Source organism: Anastrepha ludens, chromosome 3 (genome assembly GCF_028408465.1).
Source record: "Anastrepha ludens isolate Willacy chromosome 3, idAnaLude1.1, whole genome shotgun sequence".
Classification (NCBI taxonomy): domain Eukaryota; kingdom Metazoa; phylum Arthropoda; class Insecta; order Diptera; family Tephritidae; genus Anastrepha; species Anastrepha ludens.
Window position 1 is genome coordinate 103,180,011 of NC_071499.1, and position 13,936 is coordinate 103,193,946.

The following is a 13,936-nucleotide window of genomic DNA, read 5'->3' on the forward strand; positions in this document are numbered from 1 at the left end:
TGGTGCTCCTTGGCTCGACTTCTTCAAATTCAAAATTCTCTCTAAACATTTAACTATCCGCAACCTGCGACTCGTCCGACAGCCAGAAGCACGGCAACAGACTGGAGCATAACGATCACAAACTAGGATCATCAAAAGACTAATCTCGGATCGCTTCTTTGCGAGGAATGTATTAGACACAAATCTCAGAATCCATGCCATTTGTACTCTTTTTTAACATTCCCAACAGAGGACAAATAGAGAGTATCTTTTTACGTAACCTTATTTTGGTCTCCGAAACGAGGACAAATGGAGTAACCTTTTTTATATTCAGAAAAAGCACAAATGCTCTGGCTTATTGCACACGAAATACTTTAATATAGCGGTGAAAATAGTGAAAGAGAGAGAGAGAGGGAGAGAGAGAGAGAGAGGGAGAGAGAGAGGGAGAGAGAGAGAGAGGGAGAGAGAGGGAGAGAGAGAGAGAGAGAGAGAAAGTGGAAACCACAGACAGCTTTGAACTGCTGAGATTCAGTAACGTTTTAAAGTAAATATTGAATTCCCTTTAGGTTCCTCTCATTGCAAATCACTATTGTGAAACATAAATAATTTTGTCATATCAATTTTTGTAAAAAGAAGTGTTAAATTATTTGTTTAACGAATTTAGCGGAAAGCGGTTTCATATAACTTGCTTGCTTTGCACAGGTTTGCGAAAAGTAAATGTCTCATTGTAAATTGACTAAAAAAACGTATTGAATATGTTTGGTAATTCGAAATTTGCGACTTACCAAAGGGAAGCTAAAATCAGCAAAATTGAATCGCTTTCTTAGCACAGTGTCTGGCGCTGTTGAGCTTATTACTTTTCTTCGTAGGTTGAAGTGTTGGAAATTAGTCGTTAAGCAAAACATACAACTCAGCAGTAGACACCCGCTTAACACCCCCCTTGTTGAATAGTTCCGTTCTCAGCAATGGAAATATTTTAATAAATGTTTTTTAACACTTTTGCAAATTCAAAACACTTGCGTTGTTGCATATACAAGTACGAGTATGCGCTTGCAAGTGCAATAAATGTATGGCTTACACGCTTTACTTTACATTTTTTCTCGCTACAGTTCAATTCAACTATTTCCGGCATAGAATCTATACTGAGTCGTACATACACACATGTGTAGAAACGTAGTCTGGCACGAATCCTTTTAACTTGATAAACTGAACGTCCCAACCAAAAGCTGATATTTTTTGCAATTGCATCATGGAACAGTTCAGGAGTAAGGACTATGACTCTCCCCAAGCTGCTTTATCGTTAAATCTGGTGGCAATCTAATGGTCACCGACTTGGGTGATGTTGTTCATAACTTCGAAAAATTTGCTCTCCTAGAAAACCACAAAGTAGGCATTGGAACGTGACTACATTTTGCAAGTGAAATCGAAACGCCCGTTCGGAAAAAGTACTCGAAACAGAATTCTTACTACAGTATTCACCGGTTCGTCAGCCTCTTGAACTCCAACGATGAATAGAAGAGGACCAAAGCCAATGATTCAGCTTTTTTCACTAGTCGACAGTCTCATTTATAAATAAAAAATATTATCTCATTAATATGGGGGAACATTTTTTTTTAGTACAATTTTTGTAGTGGAGAAGCATTACACTTTTATCTCGGTGGTTGTGTGCACTTACAATACATTGAGTGTATGTCTGAAAGGAACTAAACACTGTTGGTGGCTCTGTCAGCTGCATATTTGGATAATCTAATATCGGTTCCCACTGTTTACGGGTACAGGAAAAATATATGCATAATTAAAGTAGTTTCTGAGCACATTCCATTAACAAGTTTTAAGAACTTGGACCGACGACTTCTTTAGGACGAGTGTCGCTCTCTACTTCAATTCCGCGATTTAGGCAGACGATGTAATACGGGGATGGTGTATTAACGATTTTCGTTTTTAAAAAACTGTCTATAATTAACCAAGCAATTGACAGTAATTTTCAATAAATCTCTACAACTTGGCGTAGTTTTTAATGATTAACCCTACGTTCAAAATAGGATGGAAGCGATGTAAGAAATTATTACCTTAGTAGTATCTTCCGGACTCTATTTTTTGTTCTTTTCATCATGCTTCAAATTTGCCGATTTACTGCTTTATGTTGGTGACCTTAAAATATTTGCAACCATTACAGATTTACGCGATTCAGCCAACCTTTAATCCAATATAAATAGGGTCAATGAATGGTGCCGCAAAAATCAGTTGATGCTTAATATCAATAAATGCTTTCACGTAACTTATAGCATACCAACATTTTGCATACTAGTTATAGTATTGCGGGCCCTGTGTTACCATCTGTGGACTAAATGACGGACCATGGCGTTGTATTTGATTCCAAGCTGATATATTATATAATAGCCATGTCGATTATATTCTTTCATGCTCGTATTCCCGAGTCCCCTACTCTCCGTCCAGCTTCTAGCCGTGGTCATGTTAGAGTGCAGAATATCCATAAGGGTATTAGGATATTTACCTTTAACAACAATTACTAGATCATCTGCGAGAGCAGTGGTGTGGCAACCCCTCTATCCAGGGTCAGCAATAGAGAGTTTACTACGAAAATCCAAAGAAGAGGAGAGAGGACTTCACCTTGAAGTGTGTCTCTGCAGACCCGTCTATTTAGAGTAGTATTGCCTAATTTACCCGTTACTTTTCGTCTGACGAGTATAGTTTCTATCAGGGCAACAACGTGTAGTTTAACTCGAAAGTCTTCTAAAGCCTCTACTATAGCGTTTGCATTTATATTGTTGAGGGCGCCTCCTATGTCTACGAAAGCAACCAAGGCAAACTCTTTGTCTGATAAACATTTTTCCACCAACCCGAGGAGCGAGGGTAAGGCGGTTTCTGATTTTGTCATAAGAAGTAAGTAAATAAGAAATCCGTTCATTCAATCTATTTCTTTGTTTAAACACCAAATTTTAAATGTTATCAAAAGTATTGTATTTTACATTTTATTGATTATAAATTATTATTTTATAGAACATAGGCGCAGAAAGGTAGAAATATAATTCGTTGTAAGTATGAAAAAATCCAAAAAATAAAAATAATTCTACTTAAATATTTGTTCACAATAATTTGTCAACAATCAACTAAATACGTATAAACAGTTTTAGCTTAAACTTAAAGTTATTCTTAGACTACTACGGAGAAAGAAACAATAATCACAAAAATTTATTACAACTATAAAATATCTCCATGAATTTCAATGAAATCAGTTTTGTTAAGTGAAATGAGGATGCGTTTTTTCAGGGAAGTCAATCTCCAAATGTGAGATTTTAATGAGTATTTGTATTGCATTAATTCGCCGGTTGCATATTTGTGCTTTTTTATATCCATACATATAAAACATCATATAGTACATCGTATGTGTTCATATGTTTTTGCAAATCTATTAATTTTAATCTGCTGTTGCTGACAATCACTCCTTACAACCGAGACCAGCCGCCCAATTGCACATACCGCCTACTGGGTCGTAGCTCAGCCCCTTCGGACAGGTATATTCCCAGCCCACCACTCCGCCCGTTTCGAATTTCGCGCAGGAAATGAATTTCCGGCATGAGAGTGGATGCGGAAAATTACCTTGATCCAGACACTCGATTATGCCGCGTCCATGTAAAATCACCTTCAACTGAAACCAAGTGGAACATTTGAAAAGAAAAACAATACAACCAAATAAAACGTACGAGTATACATACATATGTATATTTATACATACATATATGCTCTCCCACTCACCTGTTGTCCATCCGTATTCCCAATGACGCGCTCATTATCATCGTCATAGTAGTCGTAGTCCACAACCTGTCGTTGGCTGCTGTGGCTGGGTGTCTTTGCTGGCACCGCCTGATTGCCGTTTAGTCTATCGAAAGTATCGCCGGCGGCATATTTGTTGGGGCGTCTACGGCTTACAGCCTGGCCGCGCCCCGTTGTTGTTGGTTCTGTGGGCGTTTGCGGTGTCGGAGGTGTGTATTTTTGTGGCCTTCGCTTAACACCGACCGACTTTCCTGAAACCAGAAAACGAATTCCAATTTTCCATTTCATTTCCGTAGTTACATTTTCATAACTCAATCAAAATTTTACTTACGTTTGGGAGCAGTAAATTCAGTGGTGGCAGCTATGGTACCCATGCGTCGTGTGAAAGACTCCACAAACGTGTGATTTGGCTCAATTGGCAAATTTGATTTGGTTGTTAGTGATGGCTTCAATGGCGATGCTTTGATGCCGCTGGTTAATTCTCGGCGAGAAAGTAGTTCTTCATTGTCTTCGGAATGCTGGACAAATTGATTGAAACGATTGGTATGCACACTCGACTTTGCCACTTGATCACTGGCATCATCGACATCGAACCCATCTACGAAGAGTGTTGTGGTGAGCGTGTCAGTAGGCGCAATTGTACTTGTTGAAATTATGGTACCGACAGTGAAGGGAGAGTTGGCGGTGAGCGAAAAGCGGCGTTTGAAGAGTGGGTTCTGAGTGCGAGGCTGTTCGGTAGCTGGGTAAAATAAATAAATAAAATGACATAAATATAATAAAGAAGTAAGCAAACAGTGGACAAAAGTGATATTTGTTTTTGGGTTATGATAGAGATTTTTAGCAGATGTATTGCAAAATTAGAGTAGGCGGAAATAGCTAAAATTGCTCAAAAAACAATAAGAAGGGTTGTTGTTGTTGTTGCTGTTGTAGCAGCATAAACATTCTTTGGCCGGATATACATCCGGGTCGTTCCGCTTACACAGAAGCGACTGTTGTGGAAGCGTGTGGCAGTGTGGATCTTATACTATGGTATGCCTTTATGCTTCGAAAGTGACGACGGAATGGCTTAGGGGTATTGATAAATTTAACAACAACAATTAGTAAAATTTGAATTTTTCGCTCGACAGGTCCAATGAAACTGATGGAAATATCCAACCACTTCGTAACTACTTTGTTGTTGCTAAAGTGGGACCTCGAAAAACCATCTTGCTATCGGGGCACATTTCTATCAATGTTGAGAGCTGTATCAACTTTTTGGAGGCAGGAATTGAAGACACGGCCATCAGCTACATCGTTCGTTTGCGCGCTAAGTTTATTAAAGATTTTCTTAGCCGTCTCGATGATTGTCCAATAAATGGCTTGCTAGGGTCCGTTAGACTTTTGTTAGGATTCTCTAAAAATTCGTTGTTATGGTTGCAATCCAGAAATGATTCTAGTGCTTAAGGTGTATGTTGGATGTACTGTTCCTAGCATAGAGTCCTACATTTTCAGTAAGGCCAAAGCCAGACGATCAGATGGGAAGAAATCCGTTTCAATAATTAAATAATTTGTAATAAAGTCATAATATTGTGTGGTGGAGTTTTGTTAATTTAATTTTTTTTTTTAAGATGAACGATGAACGTTATCGTGGCATGTAATATACTTTTTATGGCGTGAATTAAATGACTTGGACTTGAACAATATGCATCTTCAACAGGACGGTGCCACTTTGCGGCTCTATTGCAAACGAAAAACGCATTATCTCACGAAACAACGCGTTCGAATGGCCGTTGAGATTTTGCAATTCAACACAATTGGAGTTCTTTCTCTGCAGCTACGTGGAAATAGTGATCTATGACAATAAGCCCAAAACTTATTAAACTTCCAAAGTTGAAGAACGTAATCATACGCGTAATAAATTATATAGAGACCAAACCATGCCAAAAAGTCATGGGAAATTTTGATATGCGCATCCTGTATTGCTAGAAGAGTAATGACAGGCAGTTCTACATTAGCGAAACTTGCCCGGATTTATATCCGGGCAAGAGCTATTACTCCAGCAGCATTCCCCTAACATATAGGAGGAATGTTTATGCTATTACAATAACAAACACAGGGACACCTAATAAATACATTCTGTCAAAAAAAGATCGGGAATTGTTCATTTAAAAGGCGCACGATACACATATGTCCACAGTTTTTTTGTTGGAATATTGGAAAAACTGTCCTCTATAGTGTCGCAGAGTTTGAGCTTGATCTGTCAATTAGCTTGCTCTTGGCATTTAATAATATCAGTCAACCTTAGGTGTACGATTTTTACTATGGATAAAAATATCGAACAAAGAATTTGTCTTAAATTTTGTGTTTTGAACGATATTTCGTGTGCTGAACCGTTGAAAATGTTGCAGAACGCCTATGGCGAGTGTGCTTTATCAAAAAACACGACTCTATGAGTGGTAAGGGGCTTTTGTAGAGGGCCGAGAAGTCGTGAAAGATTTGCCCCGATCTGGTCGCCCATCAACGTCTTCAACGGATGAAAACGTCGACAAAGTCAAAGAAATACTGCAGGAAAAGTATCATTTATGTTCGAGGGAGGTAGCTCGTGACCTTAGCGTGTCTAACGAATCAATTCGCAACATTTTACACCATCGTTTGGGCAGCACATGCGTGGCTGCTGAATGGCGTTATCCACATGAGCACAAAAAACCACGTCAAGGTCGGTTAAAAGTGAAAGTATGCTACTCGTTTTCTTTGATTATCATGGTGTTGTGCACTCGGAATTCGTTCCAAATGGAAACGGCCTAATTTGTGGAAAGAAAACTCATGGATCATGATAACGCACCGTCTCACAAGACGCATATTGTGCACACTTTTTTGACCAAAAACTCGACAAATATCATCGAACAATCACTGTATTGTACTGTACTGTACTGTTTTGACAGAATTTATGATGAAATAAAAACAAAAGTTGACAAATTTTCTTGTATTTTTTATAAATTTATCTGGATGGACAGATGAATTCACCCTGTATTTATACTAGTGATCTTATACTTTCGGCGGTTTGCTGTTTTCTTCACTGCCAATATAAATAAAAGTCGTATACGCTCAATTTAACTTAAAATAAATAAAAATCCTAAATACAAAATTCGTTCCTGTTACTGTATTTTTAAAAGATGACACCACGTAAAATCTGTTTTGTAACTGGAAAGTGACTAGACACTTTTGATAATTTTTAGTGCACAGAAATCGAATCTGGTTTTCCATTGCATATCAAATTTACAAAAGTTGAGGTCAGAGCGAGAGAGGGTGTTTGTATACATGCGCTAACAGAAAACTGTAAACAAGTACATACAGATGTAAATTAACATTTTGCATGCGCCAGCGAACACAACTGTGAACAGATTGTTAATTTACTTTTTTTCATCTTCATAATTAAGATTTGACGTTTTTAATATAACTAAGTTGCTGTAGTAAATTTCATAAACTCGACTTTATTCCACCATAATTTTTCAAAATGCAGTTGCTTCGAAAAAAATTTTACATTAGCAATTACTATGGGGTTAATGCATTTTCTTCTTGATAAAATTAATTATATGAATGTATATCTATCTATTCTATGTATATCTATCTATTCTTAATTCAAATACCTCTGAATTAGCGTCTGGAACTAAAGAGGTGTTGATAGTTATATATATGTACAAGTATGTGCAGGTGTAGGTGTCAATATATAAAAAACTTAACATGCGCCTGCTACATGGTTTTCATATTAATAATCTCTTCTTCTCGGTGAGCGATGTATCACTATGGCAAAGTTCAGCCATGCAGGTGTTTAGCTCATAATTAACTGCTGATGCAACGATGCGATTTGTATTTATTTAAATTGCAATTTTCAATTGCATGCAGAACTTTTTAAATCATAGCTTCGTGATCAGATGTGTCTATGCGAATATTTATATTACTCATGAATATATAATATAAATGTCTGTATATAATGAAAATAAGAGAAAATCTTAATTGGCAGTTCACCTTGGCGACGCCAAATAAATACCTACATTTTGCGATAGCGAGAAAGATAAGTAGAAAAGTTGGCAGTAGGCAGTTTTAAAAAAGGTGTGCAATAAACACAAATCTGGTATTTCAAGCATCAGCTGGTCAGCGACTTTAGCGGCATGTTGATTGATAAGCGTTTAAATTGGGTTCATTTATAGTTTCAAGAGACAGCCGCAAAACATTTTAGTGTCTAATCAGTTAGCTTTGACCGACATTTTGTTAAGTGGTGGTTGATGCTATAATTTTTGGGGAGATGTATAAATTATTGTATCTTTATGCAAACATTTATAAAAAAAAAATATAAAAAATTATAGAATTTTGGATTCAGTTAAGCAGATGTAGATAGAAGAAATAGTTGAAGTAACACTCCCCAAGTAACACTAAAGCGCCGTTTTTATACCATTAAGAGACCTCCAGAAAGGCAAAGCTGTTGATGTAATATAGAAGATTGATGGGATTTAGGTTGGCGCATCTCAAGCGTCTAGATGCCAAACCAGGGCATTTACAGAGAAAGTGCTCAAGAGTCTCCTTCTCTTAAAGGTCCACAGACAACAACTTTCCCGCGTGTGTGCCGATTGAGTTTGGAAATTGAATGGCGTGGAGTGCCCAGTAAATTCTGAGTCCTCAGTCTATTGTACTACGCTTTCCTTAGAAATAAGTTGTGCAGTTCCCCTTTAACAACTGTCAAGGGGATGCCGATGAATGAAACCAATTCAGTTCCTTTCCTGACAAGCTTATCAGCGATTTCAATTCTTTCTATGTTTTTATGCTTTGGAAACCAGATCCGAGAAATGTTACCTGCACACTAGGGCGGGTCGATTTAAAAATCGCTCATTGCTCTGTGAAAATCGTATTCTAGGGATCAAAATAAGAAACTTTGCCGAAGGAACCATACCTCTAAAACGAATTCTGATGTCCCCCAATTTCAAAATATTACCATTTTTGGCCTTTACATGAAAAAATCAGCTAAATGGCTATGTTTTTTCTTTATTTTTATTTATTTATAATAATATCTATTTTTTCTCTTAAGAAATTTATTTAGTCAGAACATATGTAAATGAAAAAATTAATTTAAGTGAGTTAAAGAAAAGAAACTAAAAAGTTCGGCCCAAATCGGGGGACATCAGAATTCGTTTTAAAGGTTGGTTCCTTCGGCAAAGTTTCTTATTTTGATCCCTAGAATATGATTTTCACAGAGCAATGGGCGATTTTTTTGCCTCCCCACAAATCGACCCGGCCTACTGCACACCCAAGAGATTCGATGTCCTCCTCGTTGGATCCACTAGTTTGGATCTGCACAATGGCGTCATTAAAGCCTTGATCGCAACTTGGCTATCGGAGAAAATATTATATCTCCCTTGCTCTCAAGTTCTCTATGCATTTTGTCTGTCTGCAGGATCACAAAGACTTCTGTCTGAAAAACCATAGCAGTATTCGGCAATTTTTAGGGAATAGATAAATTGGCATACTCTGAGAAAATCCTTGTTCCGACTCCCGATTTCATCTTGGAGCCATCAGTGAAGACAGAGGTGCCAGCTTCGTTGCAGATTTTCCCCTCGTGCCAGTTATGCCTACTTGGAAAGATTGCCTACTACCTAAGCAGATGCAGTGAAATTAAAGCTATATGAATTTGTTTTCTAAAAAACTACATACTAAAAGTTTTAACATTTAAGAACTTTTTTAAATTTCGCCTTCCTTTCAAGTATTTGTTCAAAAATGATTGGCAGTTCATCTTTTATGATCGATTTATGTAGGTCCACGGAATTTGACTTAACAGCTTAGCAAAGAAGAATTTTTACAATTCAAAATCAATGTTTTGTAAAGCGTCCTTTTTCCTGTTCTAAAATTCAAAACGGTTCTGTTTACTGCATTTTTATGGAGAATTATTATAAAAACTTTTATTTATTTATTGATTATAAAGCACACAAGAAATTAAGAAGAATTAATAGCATAATAGATGGAGACAACTTATTCCGCGTGATAAGGGAATTCAACTGTCGTCACTTCAATAGCGAAATCCATTGCAATTATTTGTAAAAATGGTAAATTACGTTAATACGTGGTCTGGAATTCCCCAAGGGACACGCTGTGGATCCCTTCGTTTCTTAATTTTCATAAGTGCATTCCTAAAAATATTTCAATCTGTAAGATTTTTAATATTTGCAAATAATGCTATGTTTTTTTTTACAAATCCGCTGTATTGATGATTGTAAAAACTTCCAAAGGATCTTAAACATTTACAAGAATGGTGTACCTTAAACCACCTACATTTGAATACCGACAAATTCTGCGTGGTTTCATACAGGAAAAAACACAATCCATTGGAAGGCTTTAATATGAGGACTTTTCTGATCCCTTGACTTGTGAGCACTCTACGACTCTTTAGTTCGTATACAAAAAAAAAAAAGATCGAAAGGGTCCAAAAAGTTTTTACTAAATTTGCGTTGCATAAACTGCGCTGGCCCGAAGGTCTCGCTAGTTAAATAGGCATACGCAAATTGATTGACAGACTTGATTGAGAGAGATTAGGTATAATAATATCAATAATAATAAAAACGATAATAAGACATCTCAATTTTGTTAAGCTTAGTTCGACTTTATAATTCGAAAAATATTTAATGCCTTCAGGTTTAAAAAAATTGATTTTACAATTGAGATACAAATAACACTGTGTGACAAAAAAAAAAAAAATTAAATATACTTTTATGGAGACCTAGCACAACTTGTGGCTATAGAAAAACTAAAGAAAATGGTATAGGAGAAATTTCCAATACACCCCCAAAATCTCGTTTTATGGCCGTTTTTCAGTAGGTTGATGTGAAGAATCACTCCTAACTTCGCCAATTTCCATCCGATTTTGAATTTGTTTTTTTAGTTCGAAAGAACAAAAACAAGCCTTTTTGACAGTGTGTTGACAATTTTTCTGAAATGACAACTGACGTATTTGGAATTTTTTTATTTTTTCTCTATTTTTTCAACTTTGACATAATTTTTACGATATTATCCGATATTGAGGATTTTTTTAGTACACTACTGTTATAGTAAATTTAATTTTGCGTCGAATGAGCTACATTTGACTGTAATTGAGTTCAAATTAATAGAGTTGTGTGAGTTTTAAGATTTTATATTTTTTTTTACTAATCTTCAATATCGGATAATATCGTAAAAATTATGTCAAAGTTGAAAAAATAGAGAAAAAATTAAAAAATTCCAAATACGTCAGTTGTCATTTCAGAAACATTGTCAAAAGGCTTGTTTTTGTTCTTTCGAACTAAAAAAACAAATTCGAAATCGGATGGAAATTGGCGAAGTTAGGAGTGATTCTTCACATCTACCTACTGAAAAACGGTTTTATGGCCATAAAACGAGATTTTGGTGATGTATTGGAAATTTCTCCTATACCATTTTTCTTAGTTTTACTATACCTACAAGTTGTACTAGGTCTCCATAAAAGTATAAAATCATTGTCGCACAGTGTAATTTATTATTTTTGCAATCTGAAAGATGACTCGCCAGAAAACACACTCTCCGTGAATGTGCCGCTCTCTTTAAGCAAAAACTTGTTCCCAGATATTGTGACCCCATTATTTCAAGTTTACTGCTGTAAGTAGACGTATCTACATCATTAACATTTTTAAGAAGAATAATACTGTACGGTACTGGGCATTCACGTAACAACGGTTAAATAAATTCTATCTTCAATTTCACAGCAATGGTTATTTGGGAATCCGCACTTGGTGGTCATGTGGCCATTTGGTTCAGTGACCTGTTACGCTGGCAAAATTGAGGGGTAAGCGCCTCAGAAATGTTACCAGCTCGCTTAGCTTCTCGCTTGATTCCAAAAATTTATAAACTCAATAGAACTTTAATATTTGGACTCGATCTCTTCGTCACGCTCACTTATGTACCGAGCACTGCCATTGAAATGAGATATTTAATGTATCATCTGCTTTCAAATTTATTTTATATTACATTTCAAAAATGTAACTTCCTAAAGCAAAACTGTTTGTAAGGTAAAGGTAAAGTAATGCATTTTTCAGTTTAGTTAAAAAATTTTCTTCTTATTTTCAAGTATTAGGTAAAAAAATTCTCGTCTTATCAACACAAATTAAGCCACATACCAATTCGGCCGCATTCACAAGTGCCATAGCACGCTTATGTACATACATACATACGAGCTCCATATATCCTCAGCTGCACATATAAATTTGCATTTGAGTGTAGTTATCATTACTAAGTGCAGTTCACTGCGGAATGCAGTTTTGCAGGCCAAAGAATAGCGGATTCGGGTTAGCGTACTGCTCACAGGAAATTCATGAAAAATCTGCATTAATCTTATGCACCCACCCAAAACACGAATTGAGAGCGGAGAAATCACGTTTTCATTACCAAACATGCATACCATGTACATACATACATAAGCACATATATGTATGTATACAGGCATCCTCTACTCTGAAGGAAAACTGAATATTTTAAAATAGAAACAGTATATTTTGGCGCACTTTTGTCCAAGGGTACTAATATTTCATTCACCTAACGGTTGTACATATGTAATAGCAAAAAGGAATTGAGATTGCTACATATACATACATACAAGTATGTATAAGTATATATGCATTGAAGATCGAAAATCAATCCAAATAATCAATTCGGCTTCAGAAAAACACACGGTGCCATCGAACGGGTACACAGACTCGTAAATTGTATTCACAGAGCTTTTGAGCAGAAAAAGTATTCCACAGCCGCACTTCTCGACATATCTCAGGCCTTTGGCCGCGTTTGGCATGACGGATTGCTATGCGAAATAAAAGACACTCTACCCATAAATTATTACACGTTTATCAAGTTCTACCTCAAAGACCGACATTTCTTTATTAAGCAAAACGGGAAACAGTCTGAACTCTGTGAAAGGTTAGCTGGTGTACCCCAGGGTAGTATAGTATAAAGGGCCCAATCCTATACTTGCTCTGCACCCACGATTTACCAGTCTCTCAGGAAACTATCGTCGGAACTTTCGCAGATGACACGGCTGTTCTAGCAAGGGACTCTAAAAAGAATTTGACAATTTAACTCAATGTTTAAAAGATTGGAGGATAAAATCCAATAAATTGAAGCATTTGCGCACCCGTGAAACTCAATAATGTAATCATACCCCAAAATAATGCTACGAAATATCTTGGTATGGAACTCTACAGAAAGCTTACATGGAAAACACATATTTTCACAAAACGTAAGGCACTTGGAATCAAACTCTGAAATCTACACTGGTTACTTAATCGAAATTCTCATGTTTCTCTCAAACTCAAGCTCTTACTCTACTCAGCCATCTTAAAACCAATAAAAGATTAAAAAAATACAATGAAAGTGTACTTTTGAAAAAATGGGTTGTGCCTCAACCACTTTTGTGCAGAAGCTCGTGTCTCGATGACAACTTAATAAAACTTGTCCGAGCTTAATATTTGTATTGCTACGCAGACATAAATATATTTGACATCGCATAAAGCCCACGCCCACCTTTTGTGCGTTAGCACTAAATTTCCGTTCGAACGTCTGATGCTACAAGCTATAACTCTCATTGCCTATCACTATATTTGGTTCCAAAAATTAACAAGCAGGAAAAGCAGGCAAATGTTACTCGTCTTGAAATAAATACGCGACTTGAATGCGACTTTTACAACTTCAGCTGAATTCGGATATTCATGACCTTCATAAGTGAGTAGTCTTAGATGAATATTAGCACCCACTTTACTGCCATTTTACGGCGGGAGTCGAGTCTGTGGTAGATTCTTCTTCTGAAACAGACGATGAAGCAGAGGAAAATTCTCTTGAGATGTTAGCGGCACAATGGATCGGCAACGGTCTAAATTAGTTGGTTTAGAGACCGACTGCTATTTCCACCTACTTAGCAGCCTTAACGAAATTGATACCTATACGGCGCGTTATGGACAGTGATCCTTTAGCTTATTGAGATTAAAAAAACAAATACGGATAACCGTATCTGCAAAAACTTGCTAACGTAATGCACTCGGTTCCAGTTATGCAAGTTTCAGTTGAAAGGGCTATTTCGGCTCTTGGGTTAGCGCTTGCCGATAAGAACTCAACTTAGCAAATACAGCTTTAGAAGAAACCA

At 36.6% G+C, this 13,936-nt stretch overlaps 1 protein-coding gene across 1 annotated transcript in view; it reads right to left on the bottom strand.

Moving 5' to 3' along the window:
- Positions 1–2,970: 2,970 nt before the first annotated feature.
- Positions 2,971–13,936, bottom strand: part of LOC128857626 (mucin-19-like) — a 73,623-nt gene continuing 62,657 nt past the window's right edge. The window contains exons 12-14 of the mRNA XM_054093374.1: positions 4,106–4,513; positions 3,757–4,025; positions 2,971–3,649 (exon numbers count right to left, since the gene is read on the bottom strand). Of these exons, the coding sequence (XP_053949349.1) occupies positions 3,440–3,649; positions 3,757–4,025; positions 4,106–4,513 (887 nt within the window). The 3' untranslated portion in view covers positions 2,971–3,439. The remainder of the gene's footprint in view (positions 3,650–3,756; positions 4,026–4,105; positions 4,514–13,936) is intronic.